Source organism: Monodon monoceros, unplaced genomic scaffold (assembly GCF_005190385.1).
Source record: "Monodon monoceros isolate NGI ecotype Baffin Bay Population unplaced genomic scaffold, NGI_Narwhal_1 Super_Scaffold_13, whole genome shotgun sequence".
NCBI lineage: Eukaryota > Metazoa > Chordata > Mammalia > Artiodactyla > Monodontidae > Monodon > Monodon monoceros.
In genome coordinates, this window is record NW_021703769.1 from 9,654,211 (window position 1) to 9,676,820 (window position 22,610).

General features: G+C 41.2%; 1 protein-coding gene across 4 annotated transcripts in view; it reads left to right on the plus strand.

Annotated features, from left to right (window-relative positions):
* ZFP64 (ZFP64 zinc finger protein) overlaps window positions 1–22,610 on the plus strand; it is a 79,121-nt gene that overhangs the window by 18,547 nt on the left and 37,964 nt on the right. For 2 of the 4 annotated variants that reach the window (XM_029221116.1, XM_029221118.1), the window contains exons 5-6: window positions 2,939–3,190; window positions 9,105–10,987. In XM_029221116.1, the coding sequence (XP_029076949.1) occupies window positions 2,939–3,190; window positions 9,105–10,387 (1,535 nt within the window). In that variant the 3' untranslated portion in view covers window positions 10,388–10,987. Of the gene's footprint in view, window positions 1–2,938; window positions 3,191–9,104; window positions 11,037–22,610 lie in introns of those variants that run through there. The other 2 variants (XM_029221117.1, XM_029221119.1) reach the window with 2 other exon arrangements.

Below are 22,610 nucleotides of genomic sequence, written 5' to 3' on the forward strand. Positions count from 1 at the left end.
TGTGTGTGTGTGTGTGTGTGTGTGTGTGTGTGTGTGTGTGTGTGTGTAATGACTGGTAAACAAACGAAGGAAGGGGAAAATAGTGACTTTTCATTTATGTATCTTTACACTGCATCATTGGATACCTGAGTGTGTTTTGCAATTTTGAAAGGGGAATTTAATAAATACTTTTTTTAAAGGAGAGAAAAAAAGGATTACATGGAAAAAGAAAACTGTGATTATTTCTGGTGATTTTAATTTTCTCTAATGTATTATTTTTATGCCTCCCAGACCTTTTGCATGGAGAAGGAATTGCTTTTAGACTATTTTTCCTGAAGTATTAGACGCTCATAATTCAGATGATACAGTCATACATAAATTCAGTGAGTGTCAACGTGTATAAGGGAGGGACACTGAAATTTGGCGTGGGCATCCCTAATTGCCCAAATTCTGCTACTTAGCCTCAGATAAAATATCTGGAAGATAAAGAAGATAAAATATCTAGCAGTTATCGCTGATATTCCTTGGCCACGGCCAACGATTGCCTTGTTGCACTGGGATCACCATCATATCTAATCAGCCTCACGGCGTCATGTCATTTAGATTTCTTCTAGTTATCACAATCTGAAGTTATTAAGTTTTAGGTATTGGTAAGCATTCTCAATGTGACAAGCAATGAATCTCTCCTGGTGGGTGCCCTGTGTTGAAGTTCCATCAGTCACACGTAGCATATTCTTCATTGTAAGAGTAAAGTGCTGTCATTATGCATGATAATTGGGGAAGCATTATAAAAATGTAAGTGAGGACAGCACCCTGGAGTCCATCGCTGCAAATCTTCAGGAAGCATCCTCTACTCACAGTTAGCCACGCTTGGGTTTGTAGGATGATTTGTGCATAACTGCAGCATCTCCGTCAACATCTTCAAGTCAGAGAGTTGACAAGGTGTACTTACCTTAGTTACTTTCGGAGAAGAGCTCATGGCCAGGAACAGCAAGAGTGGGGCTCTTTACCAGCAGAGCTGGCCGTAAGCCATCCAGCTCCACCGACATCCGGCATCTGCTCGGTGTTGCACATACACAGGATGGCGCCCACAGAAGCTGTTTACCAGCTGACAGTAATGAGAAATTATTGTTCCTGGATTTTTTAATTTGACTGTGAACATTTTTAATAATAAAATTACAATCTTGGGCTTCCCTGGTGGCGCGGTGGTTGGGAGTCCGCCTGCCGATGCGGGGGACAAGGGTTCGTGCCCCGGTCCGGGAAGATCCCACATGCCGCGGAGCGGCTGGGCCCGTGAGCCATGGCCGCTGAGCCTGCGCGTCCGGAGCCTGTGCTCCGCAACGGGAGAGGCCACAACAGTGAGAGGCCCGCATACCGCAAAAAAAAAAAAAAAAATTACAATCTTTAATATACTTCTAGATGTATTCTTAAATCCCAGATGTTTGTTCTATGAGGATAGTGACCAACTTTTGGCTGACAATTGATTTTAGCACTTAGCTATTTAGGATTTGGCCAAAATACATGTTTGATATGTAAAGAGTGAAAATCCTGACTCACAGCCCACATCCTTCTTATCTGACACACGCACAAAAGTCACCAGTCTTAATAATCCAGTGTGTCTCATTCTTAAATTTTGGCATGTGTATACCAGGCTTAAAAACACACAATTTACTTTTTCTGTCTCTTATTAAGTTAATAATATATACACTCTCTGCAACTTTGTTTCTCCTTTAATGCTGGATGTCCTTCCATGTCCGTATGCATGTATCTACTTTATTCTTTTCGATGGCCAAGTAGGAAACTGGTTCAATAATTTATAGTACATTTACAGTATAGTACATATAATACTTCAGCCTTAAAAATCATGTTGTAGAAATTTAATGATGTGAAAATGATTGAAATTATTTTAAGTGCAAGAAAGTAGTCAGTGGAGAGGCAGTGTTGCATTTGGCTAAGAAAGCAAGACTGTCCTGGGTTCTAATCCCGGTTGTGGAGAGAATTAAGTAAAATCATTCAGAGGCACAGTACCTTCCAAAAAATAAGTGTTTAAATTGATGTTGGCCAAGAAGGTTTTTGTACCCCAAAATGTGCACACACACATACAAGATAATTGGAAAAGTAGACATCAAAAATTAGCAGTTGTTCACGGGTGGCAAGTTGACAATGTGCATTAGTGAGTACAGCTTAAGCTGCTGTAGCAAAACAGCCCAGCACCAGCTCACACGAGGTGGGGGTTTATGTCTGTCTCACGTAGCTGTCCAGAGGTAAGCAGGTGGTCTAGGCAGTAGGCAGCTCTGTCCCCATCACCCAGGGACTTAAGTTCTCTCTATGTATTACAGTACATTAGGCTACGTATCCAACATCTGCAGGTGTGCTGTCCTCACCTGCTTGTTCACCCTCATGTCTTGGTAACAGCTGGCAAGACAGGTGGAAAGAGAAAAAGTAAAAGGCAAGCCATTTCCTTTTACGAGAGGGACACACTTACCTTCTCTGCCATTTGATTAATGAGGACTTCATCGCAGAATCACCCCCGGCTGCGAGTGAGGCCGAGAAATGTATTCTTTGGCTGGTCAGACGTGAGCTGTACTAAAACTTAGAGATTCTGAGTTTTAGGGTGTGTCTGTTATGAAAAAGAAAAAAGAGCTAATGGGTATGAGACAATGTTTCTTATTTTACTTAGCTGTACTTTAAAATTTTTGAGTTGCCTTCTATTTTAAATTGATAAAGAAAGAATTCATCTTCAATGTAGGAAAAATTAGAAAATACTAATAAACAACATAGAAGAAGCAATTCCTCCTCTCCCAAGACGTTAGCTCTTTGCCCGTCATCCGTGTCGTTTTGGGGGGGGGGTTCTAAATATCCTTGGGTGACTGTGTCTTACGCTTTTCATAAGGCAGTGGGAAATAAGCCTTTTTCCCTTTTCATCTTGTTTCCTGATGCCGTGTGTGCACGTTTGAAGGAGACAAACCCCACAAGTGTGAAGTCTGCAGCAAGTGCTTCAGCCGGAAGGATAAGCTGAAGACCCACATGCGGTGCCACACGGGCGTGAAGCCCTATAAGTGCAAGACGTGTGACTACGCTGCTGCGGACAGCAGCAGCCTCAACAAGCACCTGCGGATACATTCCGACGAGCGGCCCTTCAAATGCCAGATCTGCCCCTACGCCAGCCGCAACTCCAGCCAGCTCACCGTACACCTCCGGTCCCACACAGGTACGTCCTTCATGTGGTCCTTACACTGTGCTCCCAACTGCCTGTTGGCTAAATCACCGGCACCTTCAAGCACTGAGTCACAACCTAAGTAAAGGACCTGGGCACGTTAGTTCATCCCGTGGTTTGCAGTTTTGCTTTTCATCTGCTCAGAAGTCGCTTTCCCTGTAAAATAGGGAAAAACATTAAGGTTATAACTTTATACACATCTTTATGTAGCTTTAGACCCTATTCACTAGTATTTACTTGAGGAGGTGTGCTAAATGAAATATAGATATAAGCAATGCATTTTTAATCAGTGTCTGCATAACGTATGGTTAGGCATTTCAGTCGTTTTGAAGACTGCTCTGATCAGTTCAGCATGGGACAGCTTGATGAAAAAACTCAGCTGAGTAGGTAACTTAACAAATGATGTATGTTTTCCTTTTAGCAAGTGTGTCTCTTAGCTTTCGATACAGTGGTACTGTGTAACCACCACAAAATCTCAGCAGCATATTATAAAAGCATTTATTGCTCACATACTTCAGGTCAGCAGGGAGTTGGCTAGACATTCCATTGATCTTGGCTGGGCTTAATCACATGTGTGGGAAAGGCTGAGTGTCCACTGACCTTGGCTGCGGATCTGCTGGCTGTCTCCTTGCCTTGGCTGGGGCAGTCTGGCTCTGCCCACATGTCTCATAGCCTCCCTCTGGGACCAGTGGGCTACTCCAGGCTTGTCCTTCTCATGTCAAGGGCAGACCTCTGCATGGAAGACAAAACAAGTATGCCCCAATGCGTAAGCTCATTTCAAGCCTCTGCTTGCATCCCATTGGCCTAAAGTAAGTTAAATGGTCGGGCCTGGTGTCAAGGGGTGGGGCTGAGCTCACCCACAGTGGAAGGTCATCCCAGGGTTACATGGCAAAGGCCATTTTTGCACGAACCATCATTCACCAGTTCACCCCACCATCATTCACATCTCTCTGACATGCAGATGCATTCATGGCCTCCCAAGACCCACACAAGTCTAGCCAATCATAGGATCAGGAACTTGCAGTCTCCATCAGGTATAGATATGGCTTCTCTTGACCTAGAGCCTTCTGCAATAAAAAGACAAGCTGTCTGTCCCCACGCTCCCAGCATGCAGCAGTGAAACGCAGCCAGGATACTTATAATATTCCTGCTGTTCCAAAGGGGAAGAACAGGAGGCGCTTGGCAGTCACTGGTGCACAGATTTCTGAAATCCCTCTGGGCAGGTGTTTCCAGGTCCCCCCACTCTGGGAACAGGGAATGTTTCTTGATTAGGCGTTGACTCGGCCGCGTGCTTTTTGACTCTGCTCCCTGGAGCAGCCTTTCATCACCTCCCTTAACCACTTCTGAAAAGGAGTGGAAAATGTGCCTTTGAGAACCTTTCTCAGCCTGCTTCCTGCCTACCGAAAGTTGGGATCTTTTTAGGTTTTATTTTAGTCTAGACTGACAGCTTTGCTGATAGAGCTATCTTAAAAACGTTGTGAGTTTCCTGTGTATCTGTGTGCCAAAAGCCACACCCATAATTCTTCTGGAGACTTGCCTTTCCTCTAAACTCAATTATAGGCACTTTCGGCAAATAATGTTCTGTAGGTTGAAGCCGGTGCGACTTTTAGGAATCCGTGTCCAGCTGAGAGGACTTACTTGGCACCAACTTTATTCTTTTGGAGATTTTGACAAAGAACCTTGTGCTTACACCCTTCATTTCTCATTCGTTCTTCCCTCTGCGATCAGTTCCCTGGATATGATCTTTGTTCCCAGGCTTTTGTCGTACTTTGAAAATCTTTTGCTGGTTGAAGATGGGAAACTTCATCTAACCCAGCACATCTTTGATTTTCTGTATTCTCGCTAAATTCCATTTTGAAAATGGCCAGTTCTTTTTTGAATTTGTCTCTTTCTTGTGGGACCTTATCATATGCAGCTTGTAAGACACTTTCACTGTTCTGCTTAGAACTAATGAATCTCTTCGCTCAAGTTCAGAATTCAGTGGTTACATTTTCTATCTTCTAAGTTACGACAGGTGACAGTTTTCCCAAATGCTTGCCGTGAAATGTGTGCACTGCCACTTTTCCAGCCTTTACCTGCCCCCCAAACCCAAAGCTACGTAGTTTAGTTTTCTGTTACGGCAGCGCTCTGTTTCTCGATGCCAATATGTGTATCAGTTATCTGTTGTCACAATAATGCAGTGTAACAAAAAACCCCACAGAACCTCAGTGGATACAACAACATGCCTTCTCTGTTCATGTTTGGGGATCAGCTGGGTGTCATCTGGGCAACTCTGCTGGTCTTTGCTGGGCTCACTTACAAATCTCAGAATCTGCTGGCTGTGGGCTAGCTGTCCACTGGCCTTGGCTGCAACAATCCAGCTGCGCTCCACGTCTGTCTTCCTCCTCCTGGGATCAGCGGGTAGGACAGGATTGACCTCCTGGCGATGGATGACAGAGGTACAAGCGAGCAAACCCCGATTCACAAACCCATTCAAGCCATTACTTGTATCAAGTCTGGTTAACATACCATCAGCCAAATCCAATGACGTGATAGAGCCTATTTTATTAGGGGTCGTGGCAAGTCATCCTGTCCCGTCGGGAGAGCATGCATAATTACATACATGGCAGAGGCCATGGCTACAGGGAGCGATAGGAGGTGGGGAGGTCTGGGGACATTAATCTTCTACAGCAAGTTAAGACATTGGCATAGCTGGCACCCATCTGATTTTCTTCAGAAATCTCCTCAGCCTCAGAGGCACTGAAGGATTCATTTAGGGAAGTTGTTCAGAATCATCTTAACTTAGGAGGGTAAACTTAACCATTTCATTTATAATAGCATCTTTAAGTTGGTCTAGAAAAAGTATATTTTCTAAAAATTTAAATGTATGCCATTTATGCAGTATCTCCATGGAATGTTCATTTCCCTTTTATAAATCTGTGGCACTTGTAAAATTTTACAAATTGTAAAATTAATAGGATTTTGTCTTTACCCTTCCATCGCTTTGATCAACTATATTGTCTCGGTGGCAACCTAAACTCAAGAGATCTGTCAGCTTAAATATATCAGTTGCTTGTTCACGGAGCAACATTCACTAAGTCCTCACCAGGTACCAGACACTGCGAGGGTCAGGTAGTGGGCAGGAATGAACGTAGTCATTAGCTTTGGGGAGCTTATGGTCCAGTGGCACTGGTACTGACCAGTCTGCCTCATTTAAGAAATAAATCTATGGTGAAAAGGAAAAAGAAGATAATGATGAGGAAAAGATTTAAACCTTTTGCCTTCACGTCAAAAAGTGTTGTTAAGCTCTGCGACTCAGCTGTGAGATTTGGTTATCTGGTTTTCCTGGGTTTGACCTCTGCTAAATTGCTTTTAAAAAAAAAAAAAGGCAAACAGATCGTCACTAATTTGGGCAGTGATGTAACTGGAAGACCTAGCAGAACATTCTAGAGCAATGATTCTTCCTCTGATTCCACAGACACCTCCACGCAGGGATCCCTGAGTAGAATTTAGGAGGACCCTGAACTTGGATGAGGAAAAAAATTACATCTTCATTTTCACTCATCTTACTGAAATGTGATATGTCCTTCAGTTATGAAAATAGGCATCCAGTCTGATTACCGTGCATGTGAACTTGTCGCCAGTAGAAATCACAGATCTTATTATAACGTGTTTCTGATAGATCGAAACATCGTTTACACTCTTCTCCATTTAGAAATTGGTGTAGTCACTAGACCCACCGCTAGAGCTTGTTACTTAATGCACACACATTGCCAAATCACAATTTAATTATTTAATAATTTTCAATATAGTTAGTTTGTTTTGTATTCCTTTTGATTTTTATTTTAGTTTACTTTGTGCGTTTAAACATTACCCCGAGAAAGCGTGCATGGGTTTCACTAAACCGCCAGAAAGGGGTCCGTGGCATAAAAATGGTTGAGAGCAACATTCTAAGACAGAAGTCAGCAAACTTTTTCTATAAAGAGCCAGATAGTAAATATACTTTAGGCTGAGCGGGCCATACAGTGTCTATCACAATTTACCCACCTCTGCCAGTTGTAGCATGAAAGCAACCAGAAACAACACACAACAAATGGACATGGCTGTGTTACAATAAAACTTTATTTACAAAAACAGGCTGTGGGCTAGATTTGACTCACAGTGTGTATAGCTTACCATTCCTTGTTCTAGAGTTTCACGTGAATGATCTCAGTGGCATTTAGTCATGCAAAGCATTGTTTAGTTTGGGGCTTCTTCCTTTTCTCGAAGCTTGTTTAATTTGCTCCATCATTAATTGCATTTATTAAACAGCTCATTGTGATGCTATAGGTCTTATACCAAAAAGCCAGAACACAGTCCCACTCTTTTGAGCTTATGGTAAGAAAGCAAACATTGGTCATATGTACAGATAATCACCTAGCATCCAAGAATACCAGCTTTGGCTACATACGCTAAGATGTTAACCAATATATGACATTCTGGAAAGGGTAGAACTATAGAGACAATTAAAAATATCAGAGATTTCAGGGGTTCCGGGAGTGGGGTTAGGGGTGAATAGGTGTAGCACAGGGCATCTTTAGAGAAGTGACACTATCCTGTATGCTACTGTAATGGTAGATATGTAATAGTATACATTTGTTGAAACCCATAGAAATATAGAAAACAAAGAGTAAATCCACATGTCAGCTACGGAGTTTAGTTAATAATAATCTATTAATATTGGTTCATCAGTTGTAACAAATGTACTGCATTAATGCAAAATGTTAATAATAGGGAAACGACGTGCAGGGGAGAGAAGGAGCGAGCATATGGGAACTCTGTACTTTCTGTATAATCTCCCCAAACCTAAAACTGCTCTAAAAAAGTAAAGTCTTTTAATTACAAAGAAAAAAAAAAATACCCGCTTTGGAATCAGCCTGGGTTGGAATCCAAGCTCTGCCATGTACTACCGAGTGACTGGAAACAAGTGATAGAGTCGCTCCAGGCCTCAGCCTCCTCATTTGTACAATAGTGTTGGGAATAATATTGATAATAGTACCCACCTCATGGGAATGTCGGGATCATCAAGTGAGACCATTCTTGTGGAATGCTCAGCAGGGCGCCTGCCGTCTGGGAAGCCACCGAAGAACCTTAGCGGCTGTTGTTTCGCTTGCTTAAACAATATTGCAATGGGCGGGGTCACCAATTCGCTTGAATTATCAGATGATTGGGACTTAGCGTTCACTGAGGAAATAAACTTGGAATATCATGTCCTTTCAGATGTTGCAATTTCGCTTTTCCTGTTCATCTTTCACCGAACATGAATTAAAAAAAAAAAAATCAAGCAGCTGGATTTTGTAACTTCACAAGTAAAGAACGCAGCTGGCAATGTGGGATAAATAAATTGTGCGCAATAAACACGTCTTTATTAATAAAAATCTGCATGAAGTGTAAGCTGGGCGTTTCAATCATTGTAAAAAGAATATTCTGATGAGTGAGCATGGAGCTGACTGATTTGAAAATGTGCCCTTGAATCTGTTACAACATGTAACTCAACCAAAATCAACGGATTATGCAAAATTATGCAACTGTGAATGGTTCCCTAGCAGAGTGAACACAATAACCATAGGAACGATAGCGTGATTGTTTTCAAGGATATACTAAGTGTATTCGCAAATCTTATTTTTTTTTACTGGGGACAGTTAAATAGCTTGATTTTCAATCTCCGTTTTTCTTCCGGGTGTTATAATGGTGGTGGTGCTTTAAGTTTGGGAAAAGGAGAGAAGCCCCCGACCCCTCTTTTTTTTTCTCCCAGGGGCTGCTAGGAGCTGCAGTTAGAAGGTCTCCACCCGCCTGCCTTGGTATAAGCGATTTTCTGGTGTGTGCTTCGGGGGGATCCGCTATGGTTGTTGCCTGCCTGTTCTTATCGAAACTCACCTTGTGTTGACAGGGGACGCCCCCTTCCAGTGCTGGCTCTGTAGCGCCAAGTTCAAAATCAGCTCGGACTTGAAAAGGCACATGCGCGTGCACTCGGGGGAGAAGCCTTTCAAGTGCGAGTTCTGCAATGTCCGCTGCACCATGAAGGGGAACCTCAAGTCGCACATCCGCATCAAGCACAGCGGGAACAACTTCAAGTGTCCGCATTGCGACTTCCTGGGGGACAGCAAGGCCACGCTCCGCAAGCACAGCCGGGTGCACCAGTCCGAGCACCCCGAGAAATGTTCCGAGTGCAGCTACTCCTGTTCCAGCAAGGCCGCCCTGCGCATCCACGAGCGCATCCACTGCACCGACCGCCCCTTCAAGTGCAACTACTGCAGCTTCGACACCAAGCAGCCCAGCAACCTGAGCAAGCACGTGAAGAAGTTCCACGGCGACGTGGTCAAGACCGAGGCCTCGGAGAGGAAAGACACGGGCCGGCAGAGCAGCCGCCAGGTGGCCAAGCTGGACGCCAAGAAGACTTTCCACTGTGATCGGTGCGATGCCTCCTTCATGCGCGAGGACTCGCTCCGCAGCCACAAGCGGCAGCACAGTGAGTACAATGAGAATAAAAGCTCGGATGTGACCGTCCTGCAGTTTCAGATCGACCCCAGTAAGCAGCCCGCCGCGCCCCTCACTGTGGGGCACCTCCAGGTGCCCCTCCAGCCCAGCCAAGTGCCCCAGTTCAGCGAGGGCAGAGTCAAAATCATCGTTGGCCATCAGGTGCCTCAGGCAAACACCATCGTCCAGGCTGCGGCGGCCGCAGTGAACATCGTACAGCCCGCCTTGGTGGCGCAGAACCCAGAGGAACTGCCCGGGAACAGCCGGCTGCAGATCTTACGCCAGGTCAATCTGATCGCCCCTCCTCATTCCTCGGGGTGTCCGAGCGAGGCGGCGGCGATGCCCCAGCCGGCTGTCCTGCTGACCACTCACGACCAGACGGACGTAGGCACTTTGCACCAGACCCTCATCCCCACGGCCCCGGGCGGCCCCCAGGAAGGCTCTGGCAACCAGACTTTCATCACCAGCTCGGGCATTACTTGCACTGACTTCGAAGGCCTGAACGCTCTGATTCAGGAGGGGACCGCTGAAGTGACTGTGGTCAGCGACGGAGGCCAGAACATCGCCGTGGCCACCACGGCTCCGCCCATATTCTCCACCACCTCTCAGCAAGAATTACCCAAGCAGACTTACTCCATCATCCAAGGAGGCGCCCACCCAGCTTTGCTCTGTCCGGCGGATTCCATACCAGACTAGTGCTTATAAAACAAAAGAAAGGGGGAAAAAGGAGTGACCAAAAAAGAAGGCAGAAATGGAATTCTGTAAGAGGTTTGCCCTTAATGTTTTTAAGGACTGTTGTGAAAACACCCCGCCCCCATAATAAATTGTAATTTTATACTGCTTACTGAAATTTTTTTATGCTGCGATAGTTGTGAGACCTCTGAATCGCGGTGTTCTAAGTGCTGTAGAATCTTAAATACTACCAAGATGATCCCGATTAGGGGTTGGAATGAAATGAATTGAGTAGTGAATACATTTGTTTGCTTCCAACTTGATTTGCAAACTCTAATAAAGGTTTTTTCCACCTCATTAAATTTGTGTAGTAGATGGTGCTTCTAAGCCTCTCGAGTCCCCATTCTGAAATACCCCCGATGTTTGGGGTAATAGTGTTTTAATACATGGATACAAATCTATCGGCATGAAGGACCATTTTCTACATAATGTTACATGGATTTTTGATCAAAAAAAAAAAGTTTAGCGTAAATGAGGGAAAAAAAGGAATGGTTTCCTAATAAACTGCTACATCATTAAAACATAACAAATGTTAGTGATTCTCTAGAGTCACAGTATGATTTGGGTTATTGGGGTTTGAATTATATAATTAAAGAGAACTTGAAGAAGCAAAGCTTCTTAGTCCTCTCTCATAAATAGTATATAAATGCCTTACCTTCTTCACAGTCAAATATGTGTGGTGCCTAAAGTGACCCAACTATCATTTTTATTTTGAAACTTCAGAGTGACAAACCTGACGTTTCTGTTTAGATGCTGATATAATTAACCTTTAGGTTAGGTTAATTATAATATTAACCTTTAGGACAGTTTTCTAGGATGGCATTGTTTTAGATAGTAATATACGTGCAGTCCCAGGGATCAGATGAGAGGGATTGGAAAAGCACCTAGGTCCAAAGCATGGGCTGTATTGACGAGAGGGAAATTTCAAATTTGTCTGTTTTGAATTGAAATGCTGTGTGATCAGTAGGTGGCGCCAGAGAGCTGTCTCAAATTACCCGTGCTTGGATCCAAAGACCTGTATTTGGGTCTTCATCTCTGATTTCCAGCTTCTAGCATTATCTTCAACTCAGGGTGGGCTCTTAATAAACACTGCATAAATGAAACATGCTGTCACAGAGCATGAGCAAGGATTGATGAGGAGGGGAAGTTACTCTTGTGAGAGAAGCGTATTTAAAATGTGAGAACACTTTAGATACATTTTTACCAGAGTAATCAACATTTTAATTTTATTCCCTAACACACAAACTTATTAAAATTCTCATGCATATCAATTCACTTTTACATAAAGATATTATTCCCTCCCCCCCTTTTTTTTGTAATAACGAACTAAGGAAATATGGAAAATGGTGATGCTGAAAACCTTGAGAAGTGCCTGTTGGAAATAGAAAGTCAGCATCCCTTAGGATACACATACAGGGACTTCCCCAGTGATCCAGTGCGGTGCTTCCAATGCAGGGGACGCGGGTTCCATCCCTGGTCGGGGAACTAAGATCCCACATGCTGCGCAGCGTGGCCAAGAAAAAAAAGAAAACACATACATATATATATATCCTCAAGCTGGGCTCTGTCTTCTTTCTTTTTATCTTTGATCCTTCTTCTTCGCCAGAAATTATTTTTGTATCAGCAGTGATGATAATGCATCATAACTATGGTTTGGTAAGAAATCAAAAAAGCTTGCAGCTTACTCTGTTAGTATTTTATCACTTTAGAATTACTGCTTGCAGTTCTTTAGGAAACTATTCAGCCATTGGATTTTACCTGGGAAACTTCTATTGTCATGAACCTGTGTTCTACATCTTTTTTCCCAGTGTGCCCCTAGTTTCAACTTTTAAATGATTTTTTTCCTGATTATAAATGTAATGTGTATTCAAGATAAAAAATATGGGAAACACGTTATAGATCTTCCTCGACGTACGAACGGGTTATGTCCTGATAAACCCATTGTAAGCTGAAAATATCATTAAGTTGAAAATGCATTTAGTACAGCTAACCTACCAAGCATCATAGCTTAGCCTCATCTACCTTAAATGTGCTCAGAACATTTACATTAGCCAACAGTTGGGCAAAATCTGCCTATTTTAGAAGAGAATATTGAATAGGTCATGTAATTTAATGAATACAGAAAGTGAAAAACACAGATTGGAGGGGTACAGAATGATTGTAAGTGTATCAGTTGTTCACCTTCGTGATCCCATGGCTGACTCACTGCCACTGCCCAGCATCGGGAGAAAGAATCAGACCACATAGTGCTAGCCCAAGAAAAGATCAAAATTCGAAGTATGACTCTATTGAATGTGTATTGCTTTTGTACCATCGTAAAGTCGAAAAATTGTTAAGTTGAGCCATCGTAAGTTGGGGACCATCTGTATGTATATTAAAAAAATTTAAAAGTCACTAATAATTTTACTATCCAGATGTAAAAATTGTGACCATTTTAATGGACTTCCTTCTAATCTTTTTTTTCTATGCTTGTGTATGTTTTCTATTTTTTTAATTTATTTTATTTATTTATTTATTTATGGCTGCATCAGGTCTTAGTTGCGGCATGTGGGATCTTTCATTGTGCTGCGGGCTCTTTGTTGTGGCGCGTGGACTTCCTTCTAGTTGTGACATGCAGGCTTCTCTCTAGTTGTGGCGTGCAGGTTTTCTCTCTCTAGTTGTGGCACATGGGCTCTCTCATTGAGGCGTGTGAGCTCAGTAGTCGTGGCACGCGGGCTCAGTTGCCCCACGGCGTGTGGGATCTTAGTTCTCCCACCAGGGATTGAACCTGCGTCCCCTGCATTGGAAGGTGAATTCTTTACCACTGGACCACCAGGGGAGTCCCGTATGTATGTTTTCTACTCCAGTTACAGAGTTGGGGTTGAATTGAGCATACTATTTTCTTTTTATATACTATATTTCTCTTTATATCATTATATCTCCACAGAACTGCTGCCCTCCATAGATACATATAATGCATATACACACACATGCATATTTGGATTTTTTTAACAAACTACAACAGCAAAACTTGTTCCTTGCGATAAACTATATATAGAATTGTACAAAAACCAAGCCAATAATCTCCAGCCTATTCTCATTCCACCCAAGGTAAGTAAGGTCTCTGTGTTCATACCAACTTAAAAGATAACCTAGAAAAGGCTTTCCCTTATTTTTATAGTAATTGTATCACACTATGTACATTTCTCTCTACCTTGCCCTTATTATTCCATTTATTAACAGTACTGTGTGTCAGTACAGCTATGCCTAGCTTTTTTTTTAAGCAAACGGTAGACTATGTCTTACCATGTTATAAGCACCATGCTTTATTCACCCATCTCCATCTTCATGGGTATTTTGGTTGTTTGGGGGTTTGTTTGCCATTACAAACTGCCACAGTAAACATCCTACATAGTTCCTCTTATTCAGTTGTGCTTTCTTTTCTTTCTGTAGGTTAGAGTCCCCAAAGTGCATTTCAATGAGTTTCTGTAGCTTGTACTTGCGTAGATTCAGATGAGTTTTTCAAAACGATAGATAGTCTCGTTGGTGGTGCTGGTGGTGCGGGCTCCAGCTATCACAAATCTTGTTATCCATCTTTTGGAGTTTTGCAGGTCTGATGTGTGAAAATGGTAATCTGGTCTTTGTGCATTTCCTGAGCTGGTGTTTTGATCTGCATCTCTGTGACACCTCTGCATAGACTTGTTGATTATTTGCATTTTTCTTATCTATGAACTTTAAACTCATACTCTTATTTTTTTCCTTGGGTTGCTGGGCACCTGGGGATGTGAACCCCATGTCTGTCAAATGGTGCTGAGTTTTCTCCCCTCCTATCCTTTGTCTTTTGACTTCCTCATGGTGCTATTTCCACATAAAAATAATCATTTTGTATGCAGTCAGATTCTTCTAGTGCTTTATTTGTGGCTCCTGTAGTTTCTAAGAAAGTCCTCCCTTCCCTTGAGGGTTTTTTCTTTAATATTTTCATTATTTGTTTTCAGTTTCTGCAGCCAGAATTCATATTTATGTGTGTATGATATAGGAGTTTAGCTGCCCAATTATAACCAGGACCATGTGTTAAACAAAATATTATTTTCCTTGGAACTGAAATCTTAATTTCACCTTTAGATGAAGTTCCCAAATATACTTGGCTCTATCTCTAGAATCTCTGTTTTATCTCCCTGATCTTTATACTTCTCTGGGTTGCCAACATTACATATTTGATTATATTAGCATTAAGGTAATCCTTAGTATCTTTTAGACTTGCAAAGCCTCCCCATAGCTATTATTTTCCAAAATTTTCTTAGCAATTCTTAAATATTCATATTTCTAAACGAACTTCATTTTGTCCATTACCCCTCCCCCCCATAAAAAGTAAACCTTTTGAGGATTTGTATTAGAATTGTATCTGTATGGTTACATGAACTCATGAAAAGAAGACTTTAAAAACTGTTAAATCTGGGACTTCCCTGGCAGTCCAGTGGTTAAGACTGTGCACTTCCACTGCAGGGGGCACGGGGTTGATCCCTGGCTGGGGAACTAAGATCCCACGTGCCACACGGCGCAGCCAAAAAAATAAAAAATAAATGTTAAATCTTCCACCCAAAAACTTTTATTTAAACCCTGTTGTAATATATAGTTTTCTTCATATACAGTCTATTCTTATTAAATAGGGCCTGTATTTTCTTGTTGTTTTGAATTCTATTGTAACTGTAAATAGGATTTTTTTATGTTAAAATAATTATTTGTTGCAAGCATAGGGAATAGCTATATTTGGTATATTTGTCTATATTGTACTACCTTAGAAAAAAAATTTTATTTATTGACAGTATTTATTAGAAACTCTTGGTCGCTGATAAATATGACATGATGGTTGTGGTATAGTCATCTCATTCCCAGGTGTTTTTTTCTCGTCCCTTGCAATACTTATACTACTTATTTTGCAGTCTTGTCCTATTGTATTAGTCAGAACCTCCAAACAATGTTGAAACAGCTGGCATCCCTGTTGCATTTCTGATTTTAACTTGAATGGCTTTAGAATTTCCCAATTTAATATAATATATGCTATTCCTTGGGTGACAGTTTTTATAGTACTTAGTCATTTTCTTCTCCCATTTTCAGAGTTTTTATCAAGGTGGGTTGCTGATTATTGTCAAATATCTCTTAACTATCTCTTGACATAAATATTTGGGTTTTCTACTTACATATGTTGATATGTGAATTAGTGTAGGACATAGCCTGGTACTGAAGCCTCTTGCATTCCTGAAACGAACCGTCTAGGTGATGTTGGATTATTCTTCTAATACATTCCTAGATTTCATTTACTAATATTTTCCTTGAAATTTTTATAACCTTATGTGTAAGTGCAGTTGAATGCTGGTTTTCTTCTTTGTTCTCTGACTTTGCTTGTTTGTTTGTTTTAGGTTATGTTTCTCTGAAAATAAATTGAGGCTCTTTCCTCCTTTTTCATTGACCAGCAATAGTTTGTTATTTCAGGAATTATCTGTTTATTTTCTGAGCTGATACCCTTTTTCATTGTACATTCTTAACAAACTTTCCATTTTTTTCTGTAATTAATGGTCTATTTGGACTTTATGTCTCAACCTGATAAATTTTGGTAATACATACTTTGCAAAAGAAAAAATCATTCATTTTGGTCTGTAATTCCACTTAACATTCTTCTAAACTTATTTTAGAATCTTTGGCTTTTTTTTTTTTTTTTGATCTAACAGTGCTCTTGTTACTTTTTTGGGGGGGGTGGTTTTAGGGGAGTTTGGGGTGGGTTGTGTTTTATTTGTATTTTCAGTCTTCTCCTTAGGTAGTTTGCCAGGAGTTTATCTGTTTTGTCATTTATGTAAAAGTAAAGCTTTTGCTTTTATTTATTCTCTCTCTACTCCTCCATTTTATTCATTTCAGCATGTATCCTTATTTCAGCATTATCTTTATTAATTCTTTCCCCTGCTTTTCTTTCAGTTTATTTTGTTAGTCTAATTTCCTGTGTTAAGTTCACTTATTTTCAGCCTTTAATAATGGGGAAGCATTTAAAGCTGTGTATTTTCCAGTATGACTTCACCTATGTTAAAAGATCATTTTTTTCAAAGTTAAATCATGACTGCCATACAAATATAAAATGAGCATGTGTTAGCAATTTTATCTAATTCATTAATTAATGAGGGAATCAGTAAGTTGTTACAACAGGTTTGAAGGGGAGTTCAATGAATGCTTACACAGGCAATCAGGAATGCTGAAACAGACTTACAGACAGATGCAAAACTGGTTGGGGTCTACAGGGCAACCATCAGTTGCATTCCACCCACAAGGTGTGTTTACATTCTTATATGTTTTTTGCATTATTGTATGTTTCTGTAACTCACAAAGTTGTAAAATAGCTCAAAAACGCTAAAAGGCATTGACCGCTATAGGATTAGATAACCCAGAGCTGGGATATGACGGGACAACCAGTAATCTTTTTTGCCTATTTCCAAGTCTTTAAGAAATTTTCATGACATCCATATCCCTATAGATTTTTATATGAAGTGTCCTTCTTTCATAAATTTCTAGATACTTCGTTATTTCAGTTTTAGGGTTGGTTGGTTTGTTCGGTAAGTCAGGGGCATAAAACCCAAGAGTTATATAAAGGTTTATGTCTTATTTTTCAAGTAGTTACAGTTTGTGAAACTATATTTTCATTTTTGGTTTCTGATATTAATGAGTTTTGATCTGAGAATGACCTGTAAAATACGTGCTTTTTGTAATTTATTAGTTTTCTTTATGGCCATGTACATGACCAAGTTTTGTAAATGTTTGAGGAGATCTATGAATCAAGTATGTTGACTTTGTTATTCAGATTCTCTTAGTTTTTGTCTGCTTGATAAACTTTGAAAGAAGTATTTTTAAGCCTCTTACTGTGGCTGTGTTTTTTTATCATGCTTTTCTTGTATTACTGTGTTTCATTTTATTATACTTTGTCATATGTTGTTTGATGCATGTGAGTTTGTGGCTATTATGTGTTCTTTGTCAATTTTACATTTTACCCTTTAGTATATGCCTGATCTTTCTATTTAATAGCTTTGGGCCTTAAATTACACTTTATTTAATAACAGTATTCTAAGTCTTGTTTTATATTTTATTACATTTGCTTGGTTTATCTTTCCCACTCAGTGGTTTAATATCTTCCTTTAATAGCATGTCTTTGTCTTTGGTTGGAGAAGTCAAACTGTTTGCATTTCTCATAGTAACGTATACTTGGTATTATTCATTTCTGTCTTATTTAATATTTACTATTTATTAAACTTTGTAATTTTCTCCTTTTTCTTTTCTAACTTTTCACTTTGTTCTTGAAAGTTCTTATATGTTTCCATTCTGCTAATAGTTACTTTCTAAACTCTAGCGATTATTTTTAAATCGATTCCTCTATTGCTATATCAGATATAAATATCAACTAGGCCCAAACCTTTCATTAAGAAGTCTCCTCCTCACAAGAGGAGGCCGTTGGGCCACATCTCTTTCTACAACCCCTCTCTCCAAATCCTGGGTGTTGCTGAGGTAGCTTGTGAGTTTACTTCCAGGCTTTTGTTAAGTTTTGCCCTACAGTATGTCTCTTATGTTCCAATTCCCAAATGACCACATCAACTGAGATTTAACCAAAGATTACAACATTCGTTGTTCACCATAATTTCTTATACTCTTCTTCCCGTATTTCACATCTTTACTCTGAGTTTATCCTTATTCCGTTCATTTCTTGAGTATATTCCTTAGAAAGGGCACATAGGCTGGTATTTCTTTTGTCCCAGCAGATGAATGATACCTTTGCACAGTGGATTCTTTTCTCTTCAGTAATCTTTAAATTCTGTTCTCGTGGAGGTGAGAAGTTTGATACTGATCTGATCCAATTCTTGAATGCCCTAGATCCAGCGACCAGCAAAGTTGAGACAAAATGGTAGTGTTGCCAGGAAAAAAAGTTGGGAGGTCTCTCACCTCAGCCAGTCAGGTTGAGAGAACCAATCTCTAAAATTTCCAGAACAGAGGGAGGGGACTGAAAATGGGAAACATTACTAATCTTGAAGAATTTTTGTTGTTCATTTCATTCCACTACTCAGCAAAAAAAATTATAGTTCTATAAATTGAAACACGTTTTTTATTCCCTTTGACTGTAGGGCTCCAAGCTTTAAACATTTCCTTTACATCAAATTATCATTCAAAACAACTTTTTGTTGTAAGCTACATAAATACATTACACATTTTTGATAAATAATTAAAATAAGCAAGAATATACCTTAATGAGTTTGATAGGCCTAGTTTTTAATCAGTTTATATATCTGTGATGATATTACTTATAAAAAAATTTTTTTTTACCAACTGCTAGAATGAGATACAGATCTCTTTCAGTTATAGTCCCAATTTTCTTCTTTTATTGATGTAAATGCTGAGAAGTCACATTCACATAAATAAGGATAGGGACAGAGAAAGTGTATTGTTACAGCAATGCTTCTCAATTATTTTAATTCCTTCTGAGTTAAATGCCAGAAAATCATACGATGATCAATCATAATTATTTGGGTCAGTTTCGTTAAAAGCAAAGAAATGAAAACCACCTGGGATTTCTTTCCCAGTCATGGACCAATTACTTTCTCAACCTCGGCACCATGAGTCACCTTCTGGGTGTACTCTTAGATGATCAGTTTTAGGGAAAAGTACTCATCAAAGTTGAGGATCTGAGAATTGATTTCCTCAATCATGCCCATACACCTCTTGAGAAATCTTTGTATATTCCCCAAATACAAGAACCCCAATTGAAGGCCCTTGCCCTGGAGCAGGGTTCAGCAAACTTCTTCGGTAAAGGACCAGGTAGATGCCGTGGAGCAACTAAGCCCGTGTGCCACAACTACTGAGCCTGTGCTCTAGAGCCCACGTGCCACAACCACTGAGCCCACGTGCCACAACTACTGAAGCCCATGCACCTAGAGCCCGTGCTCTGCCATAAGAGAAGCCACTGCAATGAGAAGCCCACGCACCGCAACGAAGAGTAGCCTCCACCCGCCACAACTAGAGAAAGCCTGTGCACAGCAACAGAGACCCAACACAGCCAAAAGTAAATAAATAAATAATTTTATTTATTTATTGACTTTTTAAAAAAGGACCAGGTAGAAAATATTCAATATTTTTCAGCTCTGTGGGCCACATGGTCTTTATTGCAGCTCTTCACCTCTGCTATTGTAGCATGAAAGTAGCCAGAGACAATAGTAAAGGAGTGGGTGTAGCTGTGTTCTGATAAAACTTTATTTATGGACATTGACATCTGAACTTCACAAAATTTTCAAGTGGCACAAACTATTATTTTTCTTTTGTTTTTTTCCAACCATTTAAAAAAAAAATGTGAAAACCATTCTTGGCTCGCAGACCACATAAGAACAAGTGCGTTGGACCATAGTTTGCCAACCCTTGCCCTGGACCCTGCACGTAATAGGTACATAACAAATATTTATTAAATAAATGGTACTAATGATTTTCAGTGATAAAAAGCTAACATTTATTGACTCAGGATGTGCCAACACAATGCTAAATGCTCTACCTAATAATGTAATCCTCCCAACATCCCATGAGGGAGGATTACTATTATTACCCACATTGTGCAGAAAAGATATTTCCCAACTTTCCTGGTTTAAGAATCACCTGAAAAACTTGTTAAAAATGCCCACAGCTACAGCCCAGCTTTGGAAATCCCAATACAGCACATCTGGGTGGGACACCTGAGAATCTGTATTTAAAATCTAGGACTCTGGCTATTTTTCTGATCCAGACAATATGGGAAATACCACAGTAAAAAACCGGAGGCTCAGAAAAGGTAAGAGATCCACCCAGGGTCACACAGCGATTAGGTGATATTTAAACGAAGAGCCAACACTCAAATCACCTGCCCTCGTTCTAATCAGCGTGTTTTCTGTAGTCATGACCTACACCCAACTTGCTAAATCTGGGCTTCTTTGCCGGAATTCATTTCCCCTCTACTCCCACCCACCCCTGGATCTCCCTGGAATGTTAAGTGGGACTGGGCAGGCCTTGCTGGGGTGCCTGCCACGTCCACCCCCAGATGTGAGTTACAGGCCTGTTTTGTTGCTCGTCAGTTTACCACTGTAATTTGGGGAGTTCAGAGTTACTGTCTTTGCTCTGAGCTTTTTTTTTTTTTTTTTTGCGGTACGTGGGCCTCTCACTGTTGTGGCCTCTCCCGTTGCGGAGCACAGGCTCCAGACGCGCAGGCTCAGCGGCCATGGCTCACGGGCCCAGCCGCTCCGCGGCACGTGGGATCTTCCCGAACCGGGGCACGAACCCATGTCCCCTGCATCGGCAGGCGGACTCTCAACCACCGCGCCACCAGGGAAGCCCTGCTCTCAGCTTCTTACACACACCAAAATATTTCAGTTTTGTGTCCCACATTATTCTGCTGTGCTTGATCTAAGAGGTCAAAACATAAGCCTGCTAGCATCTAGTTTTACATGGGTTTTCTTGGGGAAACCAAGAACTCAAGGGTTGTGTCCTGGAACAGGGTTTCTATATTGATACTTCTTGGGTGGGTCTTGTTTGTTTGTTTTCTTGGCTTCAGAAGGATTCTCTGAGCAATAAAAACTGAATGCTTACAACTGAAATTGATCTTTGGTTCATCAGCCAGAATTGGATGTCCTGGAAAGATTTCAGTTGAAGATCTGGAATAAAAACTATGATAGCTTCTCTCCCCTGCCCTTCTGTTTCCTTTACTGCTGTGACACTGTCCTGTCTTTAAGAGGCTGTGTGAGGAACTAGATTTGACCCAGGGGACTGTCCACAGCGAGACTGCCTAATCTCAGGCAGGAACTGCAAGGCCCATGACTACAGCCTGCAGAGACGGTGAAGTCTTGCTTAAACCAACCCTTCACGCTTTAAAATGCTCTTCCGCACTTTCAGTGACATGGGGAAACCGAGCAAGAAACAGGTCACGTGACTTGCCCAAGCTCACTCTGCTGGTCACTGGTCTTTGCTTTTGAGCCCAGGTCCCTACCTCCTTCCCTCCCTCACCCCTCCTTCCCCCAGCGCTGAGTGTCCGGCTAGTGGGTAATGAACAGAGGCAAGAGTACCCATTCCATTTCCTTTGGTTTAGTTTTCTCATTTAGCTTGGTGCTTCCGACTTCATCCTGGCATCATGAGAGCAACAGAGGGTGCCCACGAGTCCCCAAGCCAGAGAACAAACTCTGAGAAAAGGCTGTGGTTTAGTATTGAATTGTGGGGAGCCAGCAGGGTCCCACTGCCACTGTCCTGGACTAGGGGCATTTTTGCCCCTTCCTACACACACACACACACACAGAAAAAAATTATATATATATAGAGAGAGAGAGAGACAGAGAGAGAGAGAGAGAAACTTACATTTTACAACTGTATGGGCACAAGGATTAATATAATCTAAACTGGATTATATTAAAATTTTTTGCTTCTGATTTTAAAACAAATTAAAGCTCTTCCATAGGCCCCTAATTGGAGATGTCAGCCCCTGGGGGTGGGGAGATTATAACCAAGACACGAGGAATGTTAAGAGAAGTTTTCATTCTACACGGAGAAGAGACAGGTTGGGCAGAAAGATAATTACTTATCTTGGTTTTGCCTAGTTTGTTTTTTTATAACAGCTTTATATTGAATTATACTAAGATATAATTCAAATGCCATAAAAAGACTTATATTCTTTTAAAGAATATAATTTAGTAATTTTTAGTATATTCATAAAGTTGTGCAACCATTACCAGCATCTTTTTTTTTTTTTTTTTTGCGGTACGCGGGCCTCTCACCGCTGTGGCCTCCCCCGTTGCGGAGCACAGGCTCCGGACGCGCAGGCTCAGCGGCCATGGCTCACGGGCCCAGCCGCTCCGCGGCATGTGGGATCTTCCCGGACCGGGGCACGAACCCGTATCCCCTGCATCGGCAGGCGGACTCCCAACCACTGTGCCACCAGGGAAGCCCCATTACCAGCATCTAATTGCAGAACATTCTTATCATCCAGAAGGAGACCCTGTACCCGTTAGCAGTCACTTCGCATCCCCACTCTTCCCAGCCCCTGGCAACCACTAATCTACTTTCTGACTCCGTGAGTTTGCCTATTCTGGGCATTTTATCAATACATAATTGGAATCATACCATATGGGATCTTTTGTATCTGACTTCTTTTACTTAGCATAATGTTTTCCAGGTACGT